The 19389-nt window shown below is 45.7% G+C and overlaps 1 protein-coding gene across 3 annotated transcripts in view; it reads left to right on the forward strand.

Annotated features, from left to right (window-relative positions):
- The window catches only part of LOC119461435 (RING finger protein 17), a 110967-nt gene that overhangs the window by 83175 nt on the left and 8403 nt on the right, over positions 1-19389 (forward strand). Inside the window, exons 25-31 of one of the 3 annotated variants that reach the window (XM_049672641.1) lie at positions 19-139; positions 6761-8135; positions 8220-8646; positions 11129-11301; positions 12579-12698; positions 14204-14290; positions 18725-18856. In XM_049672641.1, coding sequence (XP_049528598.1) covers positions 19-139; positions 6761-8135; positions 8220-8646; positions 11129-11301; positions 12579-12698; positions 14204-14290; positions 18725-18856 — 2435 coding nt within the window. Of the gene's footprint in view, positions 1-18; positions 140-6760; positions 8647-11128; positions 11302-12578; positions 12699-14203; positions 14291-18724; positions 18857-19389 lie in introns of all 3 variants that reach the window. The other 2 variants (XM_049672640.1, XM_049672642.1) reach the window with 2 other exon arrangements.

Raw genomic sequence — 19389 nt, forward strand, 5'->3', positions numbered from 1 at the left:
TTGCTTCTGCTTTTGCAGCAAACAGTGAAGAATTCCAGCGTGCAAAAGTGTCACTGTACGTACCGGGCAAGGAGGACACAGACCTGTGTGTGAATGCTGTACTAGTCAAAGAAAATCTTGCAGCTAGCACTGGACCTCTGTAAGCATTTTTCTTTGGTATTTGGTTGTTTGGTGAATGGGTGACATGTGCTGGCTCCAACATATTTTTTTTCCTGTATTCGAGTGTGACCAGTTATGTGTATTATGAGTAGGCTCACCTTCTGTGTTTTCACCTCGTTGCTTCTAAAATAATGCACTCCTCTATCACATTTTTTTTTTTTGCATTCACTCTTTTGCTTGCAAAAATGACAAGTGATGCATGGGGGCCACTTCATGAGTCTTTTTGCATGACCCAATTTTCAGGCTGTATAGAAGACTGCTGATTTAGTTACGCTACTCGTGTCATAAACAACAGCAACAGCAGCCTAATATTAATCACGATTATTGCTGAGCCCTGTAACATTGGAAACTAATTAATGATGGCAACCAGTGTTAGATCTTTTCACTAGTTCAGCCATCTCTGAAGATGTGTATGGAATTGTACATAGGTTTGCAAAGTACAGTTAAACTTCTATACAACTAAGTTGGTAAAATTGTGAAACTGCTTCGTTGTATCGAAATTTAGTTGTATTGAAATTCTACGTTTTAGCAAATAAGTACAGTTGCCTATCGATTTTACAGTTCCCACAGGATCGTGTCTGCGTGCAGAAAAAAACTATCAGCAGCATTCCGGCTCCATGTGCGTGGCAGTCTGGCTCCATGTGCATGGCGGTTTCCCACCAGTTGTGCCATAGCGCAGGTGTCAAAACGGATGACTAACATGACTGATAGGTCATGACATCAATAACATCACATGCTCGTCAGTTAGGTCACGATTAACGATACTAAAATCACGTGTGGTGCATACCTGCACTGGATATACGGGTATGAGCCAGGGATATGTGGCTATGAGCCAGGACAAGGAAGGAAGGAAGGAAATCGCGTGTGACTCATACCCGCGTTGGAAATGTGGGCATGAGTCAGCAGGAGCAGGAGCGATCTCACAGGGTCCTGACCCTGCCGTGCAGTGTGCCGCGGCTATGGACGCTGTGGCTCATACGCTAGCATATGACGATGGGGTGGAATTGGTGCAGCAAACGCACTACTTAGCCATCGCGCCAGGCGAGAACAAGACGCCAGTGTCCTTGCTCTTTGACGAACATGCCTAAGACGCTCAATATAATAAGTAATGATAATATATAAATTCACTATAGCAATATTCACTACAGCTAATCCACCATAGTCACAGCTTCGCTGGCATCCATCTTCACAGTAGTGGAAGGGCTCTGAATTTTTTTCTTACATGGAAGGGTCCGCAGAATTTCTCGTATTATTGGGCAATTGAAAAGAGCAAGTCTGAATGAGAAAAAAATTCATTTTGTTGAATTTGAGAGTCGGCAAAGAAAGATACGGTTTCATTCCGTGCCGATGATATCTTCACATCAGCGGTACGAATCAAGCGAAGCCAGCCACGCTCTCGCATCCACTCTGCCCCCGCGGCCGATATTGGCACCCGCAGTGGGATGGCAATGTCATAAAAGCACCGGCAGCACGGAGCGAATGCTTCATCTGCCTCTATCTCCAATGCTTCTCCGAAACTCTAGATTATGCAACCTCCAGTACTAAACGCACGGGAAGACAGCACCTATGATGCAATGCCATCTCAGCACGGCCACTCCTTGCACACGTGGCAAATAACCTCTAAAACAGAGCGCGCAAGCTGCATATGCACTCAGATGCGCAGACAGCCATGTGCAGCTATGGCCCCACCCTACCCCACCCCCTCACGAGCCAGCTCACCTCCCCCTGTTCCTCGCTCGCGCAGGGAAGATGGCACTCGTCAAGCCACCATCCTTCTCGGCTCACCCTCGCATGTTTTCACTCACACCCAAAGCATGCAGCGCATGGTGTGCGATAGGATCTTATCGCACTTTTACTTTACATAGAACGTGACGCTGCTCCGTTTTGGCAGCCGCTCTTGGTCATGCGGCGCGAGATTTTAGAGCTGTTTGCAAGCAGCCACTTGTAAAGTAACCATTTGATCATCTGCGGAAAATTCCACGTATTGTCTTGGTATTCTTTCGCGGTGGCAGTGAAACTTCGTTATACTGAAATCGTGTATAAACACACTTCGCTATGTTCGTTCAAGAAGTTATGAAAAGTTAAATACGTCAATATATAGACAATCTGGTTATATTGAAGTTCGTTATATCAATGTTCTACTGTATAAACCATATTTTCGTGCGTATAAACCAGACCAAAAATTTCAAAAAATGTGAACAGTAAAGTTGCGAAGCAGTTTATACGCAGATTTTACTGGAAGGTGTGGCTTCACGGCTGCGCGGCGCATGCTGCCGTGTAGACACACCTCGAGGCTAACTTCTCCGCCATTTGGTTTCGTTATCTCCTAGGGAGTCCCACCCTCTTCCCACCACTCCGTGTTGAAGCTCCCTTCTCCCCTCCTTCATGGTCGTCCATTCTCCTCTTTACGGGTCGGCATTTTGCGTGTAGCGAATAGTACATGCAGCGCCGGCGAACTTGTACGTTAGGGTGTGGGCTATGCGCGGTGGCAGGTTATATGTGGAAAAATACGGTAGATAGCTCAAACAGTTCGATTTTCAAGTACCATTTTTGGGACAAACTCACTGCTTAGTTTATTTGGGATTTTTTTTTTTTTTTTTTTTTCGGAACCATCTTAATTGATATTCAACTGTGAACACCAACACCCTGGTGTTTCCCAGATGGCTTTTGTTGGATTCTGGATTCTTATATTGAAGCCTGATGCAACAAGGTCTGTATGGCTTTATGCGTAAAATAACTTTGCCAGGTCCAGCAGATGTAAAGGCAGGTTCTTGTAGGGTGTCGTAGCTTTCGCCACGCTACATACTACACACACACTCACACAAACACGTGTGTGTGCATGCACATGCTATGGTACACTGTTGATTCAGCGTTAGCAGTCTGCTTGTTAACCCCTTAACTGCCGATGATGAGTTCGCTCGTGAATTTGTAGCAATTTTTTCACCAGTGTTCAGTTCAGTTTCTTGTCATTTTTACAGGAAAATAATGCACAATGACTTTCGACATATTTTTTTCTTTTCTTTTTTGCACTTAAAAGGTTAACACTAGGGGTGTTCGAATACCGAAAAGTAGATTTCGAATCGAATCAAGAAAGGGAAGGCGAATATTGAAGCGAATATCGAAGATAAGAAAATCTTTCACAAAATTTAATGCTTGCAAAAAAATACGGTGCTGCACATGCGCGGGAGTCTCCTAGCATTGCATAACACGAATGTAGCAAGTTATCAGTAACTTATGTACATAGAAATCAAGGTATATGATACGGTCGACTCTTATTAAAGGGAACACCAAAATAGTAGGCCGCCACCACTGATTACAGCTCAGTTCTGGTATGTTCCAGGTCTGGAAAATATGTTTCTTAGTCAAGGGAATTTCTGTTGAATAGAATTAGTTGCTTTTGTTCCTCTGAAGCTAATGAATTAGTGACGTTCTGTTGTGCTGAATACTGATAAGATTCTTAGTTGTACAGTAAAATCGATATAACGAACTTCAGGGGATCGCGGTAAATGGTTCGTTATTCTGAAAAGTCGTCATAGTGAAAGTCCCGAAATTAAACATTCCGCCCATTAACTTATCAGTTCATAAGTTGTGACCATATGAGCTATCCACGAAGACGTCGCTGTTGGCTCTCGGCCCGCACTGTTGCTATTTGCCATAGATTCCGGTGCCACGCACCACCGAAGCACCGTGTAATAAGAGTGACGCGCTCAAAACAGACGCTGCCGCCGAGAAAACTGCCGACAATAATCGCGTCGATACCGGCCACGGTTTCGTCAGCAGTGGCTGTGGCGAACAGTTGCTTCATTTCGACTCGGTGCAAAGCTGTCGAGGATGAAGAGCACCAGCTACATCACGATGAACGGGTGATCTGTTGGCAACCAGCTCACTGGCAAAAAAATAATCGGGATGTGCGCATGATACTGAAAAGCGTGTCTTAGATGAAGGCTTGCGCCTGCAAGAGCCAGTCAGTCACGAGATGACGAGAATTGCAGCTTCCGCACTGCTTTTGTGCAAAATAGAAACAAGAGTTGCTCATTCATTCAGCAAATTAAAGCGTGTTGACGTAGTAAGCATTTGTTTATTATTTTTCTGGTACGCTCGATAATTCGACATTCGGATAATTCGGATATTTTATTTTACTCCCTTGAGAGGGGAATTAACGAGGTTTTACTGTACAAGCTTTTTCACTTTACAATATATGCGCTGCTATTATTACCGTTCCCTCTGTCTGGGGTTGTGTTATCATTTTGATTGGTCCTGTCGACCCGGACGAACTTAGCACCGATAGAGCTGGCCCCGGCAGATGCGACACCGTTCTGCGAATTGCGGCGTTCGGGCACGGTGTGTGTGATTCCAGCATCAGGCCGACGTCGGAGAGCACTTGCAGTGACAGTCAGTTACTGTGCTAAGCCGGGGCTGCCCATTCGCGGCGCGCTCCGTACTCCTTTTGCTATGAAAACAAAATAAAACTACAGTCGAATCTCGTTAATTCAAACACGCTTAATTCGAACTGCCGGTTTATTCGAACTGACGCTCTGGTCCCGTCAAAGTTATGTGTATTTCAATGGGCGAAAACGCTCGGTAATTCGAACGCGAAAGTATCTGCGACGGTTACTTCGAACATACTGCGGACCCACAATGCTCCGACACCGCCATAGAGCAAAAGCTTAGGAGAGACCCCTTCATGCAGCGGCGGAGGCCCAGTCCGGCCAACGAACTGCCCACGCCGGCAAATGCTCGCTTCCCGATAACAGCAGAAAACAAAACTTCAGGGAGAGGCCTAAGGGCACGGCCACGCTAGTGGCAGAAACGCGCAGTAACGCGCCATGCCACGGGTGGCAAAAGCGGCAGGAATCGGAGGTTTTGCGGCGCGCCGCGCGAGATGGGTTCGAGACCCATTTCTGCGGCAAGTGCCGCGTGCCGCGAGATGAAGAACCAATCAAGGAGCGACGAGGGTGACGTCCACGGAGCCATCACAACTGGACCGCCGCCGGTCCGCGCCGGGTTTTCAATCGACGATCGTCGCATAGAGAAAGAAATTATTGTCGTCTCTCGCATGAAACAACGAGCGCTCGCGGTGTTGCTCGCGCGTTCTGAGAGCGCGGGAGATCTTATCCCGCGTGCCACGGTGGCCTCGCGGCAAGGCGCGGCATGACGCGCGCGTTTTTTGCCACTAGCGTGGCCGTACAAGCTGGCGCCGGGCCGGCTGGACCGGCGGCGTCGGCATCCACGCCGGCAAACGCTCGCTTCCCGATAACGGCAGAAAACGAAACTTCAAGGAGGCTAATCTGCGCTGAACCGGCTGCTACCGGCGGTGCCAGTGGGCGCGCACAGAGGCAGTCGAAGGTGAGGGAGCTGCGAGGAAGTTGAGAAAGAGGGCGAGGGAAGCCACCAAAGCGCAAATCCGCTTTCCTGCCGCCCTCCTCCCGCATCTTCGACAGTCTCCACGCGCGCGCCCGTCGCCATGTCGGCGCCGTCCGCTCCCTGAAGTTTCGTTTTCTGCCGTTATCGGGAACCGAGCGTTGGCCGGCGCAAGCGAAACACGCTATGCGCTTGCGCGCTGCGAAATTTCACGACTCGCACCGTTCGTTCATCTTGCTATGGTGCACGAATACGTCAAAAATACGTCCTTCGTTAATTCGAACTTCTTTTAATTCGAACAAATTTTCGGGCCCCTTCGAGTTCGAATTATTGAGATTCGACTGTAGCTTGGGCGGCATTGAGCATGAGGGGCTCCGTGGCACACGCGGCATTGTACTAAGCTGTTCTCTACACGTATATCGAATATTAGAAAAATCTAACCTTAGATATTCAAGTATTCGCACACTCCTGATTAAGCAAGACATCCGAGGCCCCTCTAGTACTTGTAGCCCAAGTGACCCCACCAACCTACAGTCCTACCATGTCATTGACCCAGAACAGACCTTTCTTAGGGTGATTTGCAGATATTCAGGTGCAATGGCACTTGTGATACTCTTTCGTATTGTCATGTGATATTGAGCACTTGTGTCAGCTGATACTGGCTTTCACTCTATACACCGTTCAAAAACCTCTACCAAACTAGCGACGTTTGTGCTTTTCTGCGACTAATCTCTCTCTCTCTGCAGCAGTACTCTCAAATACTGACCTTTAGTTGGGAATAAACTTCGAATCACAAATTCAGCTTACTTTTCTCCCTTTTGGTATTATTCTGCGTTAAATAAAAAAATATATAAGGAGTCTTTCATATTCAAATGAATACAGTGGAACCCGGATATATTGAACTGACACGTAACAAATTATTGTGTATATGGTACAGCTGTAAAATCCCCTTGAATATTTCTTTATAAATTTTCATTTTATATATCGAATTACCTATATATCAAACTTTTTTGTGATCCCCTTCAGATTCGATATATTCGGGTTCGACTGTACATAGGCAAGTTTGCAAGAGGTAACAGGCAAGGACAGTGCGATGAAACGAGAACACAGAGCTGCATATGTCGATGCTGTGTGTTTTGCCCTCCTCATTGGTGTTCTCACTTTTTTTGTGCTGTTATTGACAGCAAAGGCTGACATGCTGATGATAGCCAGCAGTGTCTGATGCCCTTCCTCTTTGCAGATCTCTCGTGGAAGACGTGCCTACCCTTAAAGCACATATGATCGTCCGTCCAAAGCACTCCATTGTTCAGGCTTACGAGGAATCCAAAGTAGAAAGCAGGCGGCAGAAGCGGCTGGCCGCCACCATGCCAGGTCTCGCACCACCACCCGTTGACCTGGTACATCGACTTCAACAACACGCACCTCAGCTGCGTGCTGAGATGCGTCCCGAGCTGCGTCCCGAGCTGCATCGCGAGATCCGTGCCCCAAGCCGGAGACCCGCCACAGCTCTGATGGCTGCTCTGCAAATGCACATGGCTGAGCCTCCCAAGGAACCTGACGCGGATGAACGTCCGAAGGAGGACTATGTGCCAGTTCATGTGACTTACCCAAAGTCCCCTGCCCATTTCTATGTGCGGCTTCTGGAGGAGAGAAAGAGTTTCAAGGCTCTTTCCTCTCGTCTGCAAAGTGCTTGCGATGGTGGCAGAGAAACCAAGGATGATTGGGAGGTTGGGCAGTGGTGTGCAGCTATGGGCTCCAGCTATCATTGGATGCGAGCCAAGGTTGTGGAAGTGGAAGAGGAGGAACTCCACGTGTTTTTTGTCGACAGTGGCATGCAGGTTGTTATGCCGAAGGCCGAAGTCGTCGTGTTGCCAGCGGCTCTGGCTCAGCCACCACCGTTTGCCCGAGTGTGTCATCTGGCCAACATGATTCCCGCGGGAGGCAGCAAGAGCTGGTCCAAGACTGCGGAGGAGTGCTTTGCTGAGCAGCTGTCCAGGGGGAACAAGACCTTCATGGTTCAGCTTGGGGAGGAGCTGGATGACTCTCTTCCAGTTGATGTCATGGTGGAGGAAGTGATTGAGGCTGGTGCCTTGGAGCCAATGCGCAAAGAGTACAGAAGTGTGAGGGAGGCATTGAAGGAAATGGGCTACGGCTTCATTTCCAAAAAGAGTAGCTCAAAGACAGAGTCGGCTGCAGAATCGGCAGAGGCCACTCGTTCGAGTATAGTGAAGACCACTGGGGACAGAGAAGCTGCTCCTTCGAGCAGCAAAGTGCAGACCGCTAGTGACAGAGAGGCTGCTCCTTCGAGCAAAGTGGATGCCATGGGTGATAGAGAGACTGCTTCTTCGAGCAAAGTGAAGATAGTTAGCGATGCAGAGATCACTCCTTCACGCGAGGTGAAGACCACTGGTGACGGCAGTCCAGATGCACTCAAAGAGCCTGTGGTGTCCAAGAATGTTACAGAAAATTCCGCATCTTCACAAAGTGAGGAGCCAGGGCCAGCAAGAGCAGACAGTGCACCTGATAAGGTCTCGCATCCTGAGGAAGTTGTTTCTGCTGCACCATCTGTGAGTGGCAAAGAGGTTTCCACTGTGCCCTCTACAGAAGTTGAAGAGGTTTCTCTGACAGCATCTACAAATGTTGAAGAGGAATGCACTAAACCAGCCTCAAAAGTAGAAGAGAGCACAGAAGTTGAAGAGGCTTCTCCGACAGCATCTACAAATGTTGAAGAGGAATGCACTAAACCAGCCTCAAAAGTTGAAGAGAGCGATACTGAACAGGACGATGCAGTAATTTCAAAGGGCTGTAACAATGTGGCTGTTGGTTCTCCCGCATCAAATGGTACCGAGGCAGTTGCAGCACAGTTGGACGGCGCAGCAGATGAGGCTGCTCACTCTGAGAAAAACGAATACAAGGATGCAGTAGAAGATGGAAGCATAACAAATTCGTCATCTTCAGAGTGCTTGAGTGATGACATTCTGGATAACACCGATTTTCTTGTGATCCAGGACGATCAGCCGCTATTCAAATGGCGTCCTCGACCCTTCCCCAAGGAGAAGCAGCTGATGGTGATGCCGTCACACATTGATGAAGATGCTGTGATCTACGTTCAGATAATTGAGAAGGGTATGTGAAAAGCTGTTCCATGACCTCCATCTAGTTCGCTAAGGTTAAGTGCACAATTTAACCACTAACTGCCAATGACGAGTTTTCATGACTAAGGTTACACTACCTTGTCATTTTGACACATAAGTACAGTCGGACCCACTTATAACGATACCAGTTTTAACAATTTATTGGATATAACAGCCAGCAGCTGATGTGCCGTCAACTTTTGTATGTCTTCTAATGTGAAATAAACAGCTTAGTACAATGCTCCCTTGCTGCATTATTGGCTATAACGATTAAATATAGCTACTGGGTGTGTGCACCGAAAGGAAGAACGCAAAGTTAAAACTTCAAAAAAACAATACATGAGCTGCAGCCGCTCATTGTTACATCCGAGTGTTGTTAAAACAGGTAAAGCTACGAGTGGGTTCGGCTGTACATATTTCTGTCTAATTAAAACGTTCGGATGTTTGTCCCCGCTTAATTTTTTTTTTTGTGCAACCTGGTTTCCACAATTACTGGTTATAACAATGTGATTGTCGTGGCATTTGGATATTGTTATAAGTGGGTTCAACTGTAGTGCACAATGTCTGTTGCTGTTTTTTTTAACTAGAGCATTAAAAGTGCGATAGGCATCCCTGGCATTCGTTTTTATAAGAAATGACAATATTAATGCAGCTCTTTTTTTTTTTTTTAGGACATCCTCTTTTAATCGTTTTTTTTTTTTTTTTTGAAGTTTCTGATGGCATTCAAGGGGTTCATGAACCGTTTTAGTTCAGAGGAGTTAGCTGTTTGCGATGCTTGGAAACTTCTGAAAGCAGTGCAAGGATTAAGAGTTCAAATTAAGTGGTGTTTGGGTCTTGGCTGCATCACCGCTAATAGCTTTGCAAGGGTCATCTATATACTAGAAGTTCTGAAGCCACTGAGCGCGGGAGTTTAGTGATTGAGCCCTGTATTCCTCAGCTCCTTGAGTGTTACAAAACAGCTATGCAACATGTGCTAGCATTACTAAATGAAAAGGTTTGTTCAGAAACACCATATCTTATGCGTATGCAACCTGCCTGCAAAATAATTGCATGGAATTTTAGTAGGAAATGAATAGTCAGGAAGTAAATTAAAAGAGAGAGAAAAAAAAGATTAGAGCGAATTGGTATCTGTAACAGTGGGCCCAAAACATAGCCAATGAAAATGGATGAGCATTGCACTTTGCCTGTCCTTTCTTATGGGCCTTATTTTAGGTTCCATTGCAAACTTGTTGATTCCACGCATAAAACGTAGGCTTGTGTGAAATATGTAGTCGAATAGTATGCTATTCGGAATTTTCTCATTATTTGGAGCGTACAGTTGTACTTTTTTTTTTAGTGCACAATCTTTAGTTTTGGTTTCGGCGAGTAACCGTATTAGAGCCGTACGGCCACTGCAAATAGACCTGTGTCTACTTGGCAACAAACCATAGCTTTGGTCACCGAAACTGGTTCACACTGGTTATGCCTAACAGTTAAGGCAATGTGGCCGTGATGAAAATGTGCTTCTGGCCAGCATGCATTCTTGCAGTTTTTTGCAAAAAAAGGTCTGAATAACTTGGCCCTTTGAAAGTAAACTGCTTCAAAAATGAAATTGTTTCTACCTGTGCAAGTAAATGATGCCTTGGTTTTTTTTTTCATATATTTGTCTACTTCTTGCTGTGTGAAAGATTTTTGTGAAAGTCTCGCAAATATTTAAATCATTTGTTTTAACAAAGAAGCTTGAAAATTTTAGGACTGTGCAATGAGTGATGGAACAAAAAATCGCTAGGTATAATGTTAAGAGACAGAAATGCTAGATTGTCAACTTGGCAACAAACCATAACTTTGGTCACCGAAATTGGTTCGCACTGGTTATGCCTAACAGCTAAGGTGATGTGGAAGTCTAGATTAGAGAGTAAACGGGGGTAGCTGATATCCTTGTTGACATTAATAGGAAAAAATAGAGCTGGGCAGGCCATGTAATGCGTAGGGCTGGTGACTGGTCTATTAGAATTACAGAATGGTTGCCAAGGGAAGCGAAACTCAGTCGAGCATGGCAGAGAATTGGGTGAGCTATGGAAATTGGGAAATTTGCAAGCATAACTCGGAATCGGCGAGCGCAAGACGGGGGAGATGGAGGGGCCTTTGCCCTGTAGTGGACTTAAAAATAGGCTGATGAAGGAGATTACTATTCACATTGAACTAAATAATTTATATTTGCACAAGCCTAGTGAGGAGTCAAAGGGATTTGGACTTCCACATCAGCCATTTAGTATTGCCATAGTTCGCATTTAATACCAGCACCTTAAAATTCTTATGCATGCTACATTGCAGCCTACTATTGCATGCACATGTTGATTGTCTCTTTTTGTACTCGTCATTCATTAGCCAATTTCAGCCAATTTCTTGAGGTGTGAAAAAGGGGGGCACTTTGGGCACTTTATTATTTTTTTCCACTCCCACTGAATGCCTACACACATCTTTTTTGTCTTCAGAGGAGCTAGAGCGCTACAAGGTAATGAAAGAGACGATGAACAAGGCGTACTGCGATCGATCGAAGCCCCAACATCGCACCTTGCGCATTGGGCAGGCCTGCATTGCACGTTTCTCCCTGGACAAGATGTACTACCGGGCGGTCATCTTGAACTCTGGAGAAAAAGGCATCGAGGTCTGTTAGTCACCACTGAAATTTCATTCGTATAATTTTAATAAGTACATATAGGATATATGGTTGATGTGAACTCCTTGTTTAAAAAAAAAAAAAAAGAAACAAGCTGTTCGGGAACTCTAAATAGTATAAGGGGTAAATAAAACCTGCCTTAAATGAATGGTCACTTTTGGTAAACCTGGATTCACCTTAGAACTGCATTGTGGAAGGTTCATTAGATACAGAGTAGCAGCACTTCAAGCACGTTTTTGCAATTCCTGCTCAGGGAGGGGTAGGTTACATCATTGGTTCCCCCCACTCCCTTGATGTCTTGCAGCTCAATCAGCTCTTCCTCTTTTGCTCCCAGATTTATGAATTTTTCTAGCCTTTAGGGATTCTTAAATATGCTGTGAGGCTGATCTTTTTTTCTTGTAGTGGTCTGCGAGGTGCTCGTTCGGTAGTGAACCAACTATAACAAAAGACTGTTAGTTGAGCGTTATGGTGGAGAGTTTCATATGGAAGAAGTAAAAGCTTTTCTGTAACTCTTTTGGTGGTCTGCTGATACTTTAATCTATCTTATCAGATCTATTTATCTAGATAAATAGATGTTCCTCCTTTGTCTAGAAGAATCTTTATCTGTCTTTTTCATAATCGAAAATGTGCTTAGCCAATTATGAGCAACCATGCTGTTTTGTCTTCTGTCTCACCGATTAGCCGCTGAATGTGCCCCATTGACCCATTCAAACAAATCCACTGATGGTGGCTTTCACATTCGAAGATTGATATTATGCATAGCTATGCTATAAAACATTGCAAATAAAGATCTTAGAGCAACTGAGGATTGAGGTGGTCAACACATTTAATCGCTTTGCTGAAATGATTCTGTGAACTCTCATGGCTGTCCTAATTGTGCTTATGATGGCATGCGATCGCCATTGCTTCATTTTAGTCATTTTAGGTTACAGCATAGATTGACACTTGACAACTTGCTTCTGGTGCTAAAAATCACCACTTTGTGGTAGCACTGGTACTGCATTAGAGGTTTTCACTGACATCATTTCAAGGGACCATGCAGAAATGTGCTGTATTGTGTTATTTATTATTGTTTTAGTGGTTGGGCAGAAAGCCGTGAGGAAATGTTACATGACATCATAAGCCCTTGCTTCACGAATTATGTAAAACTTGGAAAACTTTGGTATACTCTGTGGCTTATCGCTATAGTAGGCGTCAAAATTTGTCCTGTTGTGTCTCATCAGTATAAAAATCTCTCGTTGGTTGTCTCGCATCTTTATTTTTAGGTCCGATTCGTTGACTACGGCACATCTGAATATGTGAGCCCTGACGGCATCTTCACTGACTTGATGTTTGAGGATGTGCCTATACTGTGTCTGGAGGTGGAGTTCTATGGCTTGAAGCCTGTGAGTTGCAAGCTTTTTTTATAATTTTTTGTCCAAGACGGTAATATGAGCAGTGGCGCTTCCTGGAGAAAATTTTGTAATCATAGGTTCCAAGTACGAGGGTTGTTCAATAAAGACTGAGACTGATGCTCTGAAATCTTTATTTCTAAATAAAGAAATATTCTACACTTCTGTTCCTTTCTGTTATGCTACCCGCCGTGGTTGCTCAGTGGCTATGGTGTTGGGCTGCTGAGCACGAGGTAGCGGGATCGAATCCCGGCCACGGCGGCTGCATTTCGATGGGGGCAAAATGCGAAAACACCCGTGTACTTAGATTTAGGTGCACGTTAAAGAACCCCAGGTGGTCCAAATTTCCGGAGTCCCCCACTACGGCGTGCCTCATAATCAAAACTGGTTTTGGCATGTAAAACCCCATAATTTAATTTAATTTAATTTTTTTCTGTTATGCTCCCCAGTAAGTGAAATGCATGCGTCCCACAATTCATAAGAAACCTAAATAACATGAGTGAAGCCATCTTTCACCACTTTCTTAAAAATTGCCTCCAGTGTCGCAACTACGCCTTGTTTCACGTCAAACCAGTGTCCTTTTTTACCTCGAGGTACATGAAGAGGTTGGGGAAAAGCCGTATCTGGACTGTAGGACAGGTAAGGGGACTGTTGTGATGCTTCGGAGAATGGTAAAAAAAGGACATTGCTTTGACATGAAACAAGGCATAGTTAAGACATTGGAGGCGATTTTTAAAAGCTGGTAAAAGATGGCTTCACTTAAGTTATCTAGGCTTGGTAGAAATAGTGGGACGTGTGCATTTTGCTTACTGGGGACCATACAGAAGGGGACAAAAGTACTAATGAATAATTTTTCAGGAATCAAGGTTTCAAAGTTACTCAGTCTTTACTGAACAACCCTAGTATTTGAAATGAAGATGCCGAAATGGGCTTGATGTGTCAAGGTATATGTAAGGAACAACCACATCCAAGGGACATTCAGCGTTGTTGACAAATGCTACAGGTCCTTGAAAAAGGAGACTGAGTGTTTGGAAGCATAGTAAGAACCACATTAGGCAAGAAGGTAGCAACGTCAAAAGCAACAAGGGTAGCCTAAGAAGGCAATATTGGGTGTTATCTTAAAGGCAGAAAGTTGGAGAAGGAGGGATGAGTAAACGGTATGGCAGTGAAAGGAACTTGTCAGAATCAAGACATATAGAAATATATAGACATTATAGAAAGGTTACCCAGTTGATAACCTATGAACAGTGAAGAGGAACCATGCGATTAGTTCTCTCTGATTTAGCAATGCCCTCAGAATTGTATGGCTGTTGCAGAAATATATGCTGCTTTGGTGTCATAAGAATTAGCCCATTGGAAAAATTAGCTACAATAGTGTGGCTTTTGACGTCAAAGTTGGCATAAAACACATTGTTTTTTTCATAGACTTGTTAAATAGAAAGAGCAATGTTTGGAGGAGTGCACTTGTGAGTCTGACTAGTTTGCCACTCTTTTTGCAGTTTTCAAGCACGGGAAGCTGGCCGCTCAAAGTTCTGGACACTCTGCACTACATGGTGGTGGAACAAAACTGTTCTATGGTTGTGAAGGTGTGGCCCCATCTCTTTTCCATCAGCTTTATTTTGTAGAAGCTGTTGTCATGACACTGAAGACCGGATTTGAATGGCACTGAAGAGACAAACTATTTAAGCAATATTATTAAATTACCCCTTTACAACACAAAAAAAGGTAACTCTTTCCGTGAAAAGAGGCATGGTAAGGTGGAAAAGGGTGCAAGAACAAAAAACTAGTGGCAACGCCGTCTTGAAGTTCCTGCACCAGCTCGTCATGACAGCACGGATTTTGACAGCGTCTTCTCAGACCTAGTTAATTTTTTATTGGTAAAGGTGCACTACATTGTATTCTAAGGGAGCCTAAGACTAAACATTGCATGTTTCAAGAAGCTTTACTAAGCAACAATGGCCCAAATAAGGAAAAGTATTTGGAAATTTGTGACTTCAAGCTGATAGGCCGGTGTTGGGTTTATGGCACAAAAATGGGAAAGTGGAACATTGAGTTTCATTTTATAGCGATAGCAATTATATGGACACTCCAAGCGCATTTCTGCCGCCGTCGTCGCCGTGAGGTTCCGTGTTAAGTCCGAGGGCGATAAAATTGCGAGTGAAAGCATGCGAGGGTGAGCCTGCGATCACGTCTTGTGCACGCAAGAGAGCGGAACGAGAAGGAAGCGCGCCGTCTTCCAGTTACGCGCAATGCTCCAGAAGGAGGGCAGGGAAAGGGGACGGGAAGGAGGAGGGGAGGGGGTGTTTACTCAGCGTTGCCTGAGCGACCGCGCGCGACCGCCGAGCTGCAAGGCTTCGGAGGGAGGGTAAGGAGGGGGGAGGCCACATACTACGCTGCGCGCTTCCGCCCGGGCGGCTGTATCTTAAAAGCCATCTGAGGCAGGGGCAGACTCCTTTCTCCCTGTACAGTATTTTCCCGGCATAGTTCATGTTGATGCGAGCGGCGGGACGGAGGTCAATTTGCTCGCTGCCGCTGCTGCGCTTACTCACTACAGCGTTTTGACAGTGAGTTTCCGCGGTCATCGAATGAGCTGCATTCATGTTTCCTTGTGTGTGCGTGACACCATGCTTGTGTATTTATTTACTATGCCTATGTTTACAAGTTTATATGGCCGATAAAACTACTATCGTTACTTTGTATCGCTGTCCACTAGTTTGTCGCAATTGATGCTTTGCCTTTCGGGCGAAACTGCGCCTTTTTTCTTCTGTCAACCTAATACAGCGAAATCAACGAAGTACTGTTTTGATGGAATACAGTAAAACCTTGATCAAACGTTCTGGAAAAAAATTTGTTTAAACGGGGAAAACGTACAATCAAAAGTCGCTACAAAATTTCAGGGACTAAACTGTAGTTCACACGTACGTAATGCGAAGCGTTGCGCATTGTTATATTTGCAGCTTCTTCGAGTGGCGCATTTCAACTTGCTCACTCGGTGAGTCGTTGCGGCACAAGACATCGATGTGCATCAAGGTGGTGGGGTCCGAGCGACTCGAGGTGCACATTGTCATTTTCCTATTGTGTAGTGTTTTATGACAGCGACAGTAACACCGAAACGAAATCAAGCTGGTGGGCGCCGCCTGAACACGATGCCTACAATGCCGCCAAAGTGAAACATGACACTCACTTTGCACCATCTGCAGCAGGGAACAGTACGGCGGCGCGCTTGGCTTATCGCTTATAAGAAGCGTGCAGTACTCGTTTAATGGCACCACACCCCATGCACTGTGAAACTGATCGGTGAAGATGCTCATTAGGGTTGGTGGCGATATCTGTGAATGGTGGCAAGCAACAACCCAGTAAGAGATTTGTGGTACCGAATAGAAGACGGAAGTTCACTGGCCTCGATCACACAGCAGAGAGCTGTTTGTGTGCCCCGTGCTGCTCGACCACGGCGGATGCATTGCAGATTGCAAGCTGTTTATGACTGCGTCGCCGTTTCTCCGGTTTCACAACGAGCCAAGTGGAAAGCGGAAGTGAAAGACCATCGCATTGGAACCGAAGGCAGCTATCGTAAAGGCTGTCGCGTCAGGTTCTAATAAGTCGTGTCTTGCACATGACTAAAATTCTTTTGTTTTATTACAATTTCATCGCACACGTGGCCATTTAGCAGTACCGCGAGCTGCAATGTAGTTTTCTTTTTTCTGTGTTTACAATCGGGCACCTCATTGGGAATATACTGCAATAAAGGGCAATAATGGGTGTAACGAAGTAGGCTCCCCCTTCAACTTCATTATAGTGAGGTTCAAGTGTATTTCTGCATGAGACTTTATTAGGATGTTTTAATTGGCCTCAAAGGTATTGTGGTCTGAATGCAGGACAATCACTTATGCAACCATCAGCAGAGTGAAGGTAGTGCCGGAAGAGGACTACATTCAACCCAGTAAGACAGTAAGCTGTCAGTGCATTTGCACTTTTCTCGTATCTTCGTATGGGCCGTGCCTATTCTACCATTGTATCAGCCAACTGGACTTCACCCGTCTGGTATAGTCTCCTCCATATGAATGGTGATCAGAGCACAACTTACGGCCGCTTGCCGTTGTGTTATATATTACAGTTAAACATGCTTATAACGAACCTCCATATAACGAATTCCTGGATATAACGAAGTTTTTCTATTCCCCGCTGTTACTCCATAGAAGCACATGTATTTGAGACCTCTATGTAACGAAGTGGCAGCGGGAGACCCCCTCGAAATAACGAATTCTTCCCGCCAACAATCTAGAGATTTCGCCCCAAATTTTGTCATTTTTTTCGCGAGCAGCAACCGGAAGCAGCTTCTCCGCCGCGACGGAATGTGAAGCGGCGGCGGCGCACTTGGCGCGCTTGAATTCACGGCGACTGCGAGGCGAGAGCGATCACATGTGTGCGAGTGTGCGCAAGGCGGGCCTGCACCCCTCGACCGGGCGATCTTGCCGCCGCGGGCGTGACCTTTCCCTCTCCCTTCATTCAAACCTGATCCCCCCGCTTGCTGCAGCTGTCCTAGCCCGCCAAGCCGGCACTCTCCTTTTCCTGTTGATGTTGCTGAAGGGAAAAAAAGCCTTTTTGTTTTTTCTTTCAACGCACTGGCAGCGCCAATCTTTCGTTACTGGGTAAGTCTCTGTGCTTCACTTCACTAACATGACACTAGGTAACACTATACGACGCCATCGTGTCGCTCGCTCTTCGTTTCCGACGCCTCGCGCTTGTGCGAAACAACATGCGTCCACGCATCCAGTACCTGGTGTGACATTCCAAGGATGAGTGCTTCAACGAAGAAACGCAAGATATTGACCTTGTCTGCAGTTCGCTTTAAAGCCTGCGCGGGCACACACTTTTCCACATCCCAGATCGCTTTCAAGATATGGCGACCACTGCCGAAGTAAACGCCTCCCTTTCTCACCTCCCCCGCCGTACCTAGTGCGGAAGCGCCCCCCCCCCCCCCCTCGGTCTCTCTCTCTCTCTCTCTCTCTCCCCCTCCCTCCCTCTCTCTCTCGCACGCGCGAGATTCGGCTGACCCCCGCAAGCTTTCACTCGCACACACACCGTACGGCGCACAGCGATGATTTTGCCGTGTTTAGACTCCACACGGAACCTCAAAGCGACGTCCACGGTGATGGCACAATTGCGCTTCGCAATAAAATGTGCTTCTGCGCGGTTACTGCTCTGACGGCGACAGTGAATTCGCACCCCCTACCGGCAGCTTCTCCGCATTACCGGGAACTTATCTCGAAGGCCATGCTTTTGTGCGCGGCAATCGGCAACAGCTGTACGAGCAGGAAATACGTCATGGTGGCCATGTTGTAAGTTCACTATCACTGGCGACTGTCGTGCGGGCTTCGCAACTCAAGAATCGAACGTCTGCGCCCATGAGATATGTGCCTGTGCGTGTAGAATAAAAAAAAAATAGTATGCACTAACCGTTTGGTGTGCAATGAGCGACTACGGCTTAAGCGGTCAGCCAATACATGGGGTTCAATGGGGGCTGGGTGGGGGAATCTTTGCGACTACGTTTAAACTGCAATTATGCATTAAGCGGGTACGTATTAACGAGGTTTTACTGTACTATCCTTACGTCATATAGCTGTCTGCTAATTTGCTGTCACAATTGACTTCTTTCTTCATCGCAACTTTAGTGTATTGGGAGTAAATCTTGAGCGATAGTACATACGGTAAGCGTTTCTTTTTCGAGTTTTCGTGCCAAACCTGCATATAACGAAATCCTCTTTATAACGAAGTTTTTGGGGAATTTGTCGATTTCGTTATATCCAGGTTTAACTGTACATTGCTCTGAGAAGTAGATACTCTATTTAAAAAGCTCCGAAGGGGTGCCTTGGTGCATGAATTTGTTTTTATTGCTTTTTTAATGTGATGTACAATGTGGTGCAGATGTCAATCATGCTCAGCATTGACCTTTGGCATTTCTTCAGCCCCTTTGTTGCAACAAACTTCTTTCCTTCACAGAGTTATGCATCTCATTTCAGGCGAGGCCCACCAAGACGTCGCGTGCCAAAGTGCATCTCTTCTTGCCTGATGGAGTGTCACTCTATGAGTTTATGCTGGAGGCTGGCTTGGCCTGCAAAACCATAGAGGAGCTGCCAGCTGAAATCGATGAGGCAAGTGCACTTAGTAGTGGGCCCAAGCCTAGTTGAATCCAGTTAAAAAGTTCAGAGGCCAATGCATGCACAACATTACCCACAGACATGTTGATATCTCAGCACAAAATTATGCAGTGATGGGATAGAGACCGCACAACACAAGTGCTGTTTCGTGTGGTCTCTCGCCGCATTTTCATGGGAGCAAAATGCGAAAACACTCGCACACATTGATTTAAAGAAACCGAGATGGTCAAAATCAATCTGAAGTCCTCCAGTATGGCATGCCTCATAATCAGATAGTGGTTTTGGCACATAAAACCCCCGAATTTAATTTCAGTTTTTCATGTGTCCATAGAATTGGGGGGTGGGGAAACTAGTGCTGGAAGTGAACAATGTCTTGCTTAGAAATGCTATGGTTACTGATTGCAGCGAGCGAGTACTGCCAAAATGAGATAATTCTATTGGTTTCTGACTTTATTACGTTATTGTAGTGATACCGGAGTACAAGGCAGTGATAACGTAACGATTCTATTCTCCGCTTCTTTTCATTT

The sequence above is a fragment of the Dermacentor silvarum genome, chromosome 8 (assembly GCF_013339745.2).
Source record: "Dermacentor silvarum isolate Dsil-2018 chromosome 8, BIME_Dsil_1.4, whole genome shotgun sequence".
Lineage (NCBI taxonomy): Eukaryota > Metazoa > Arthropoda > Arachnida > Ixodida > Ixodidae > Dermacentor > Dermacentor silvarum.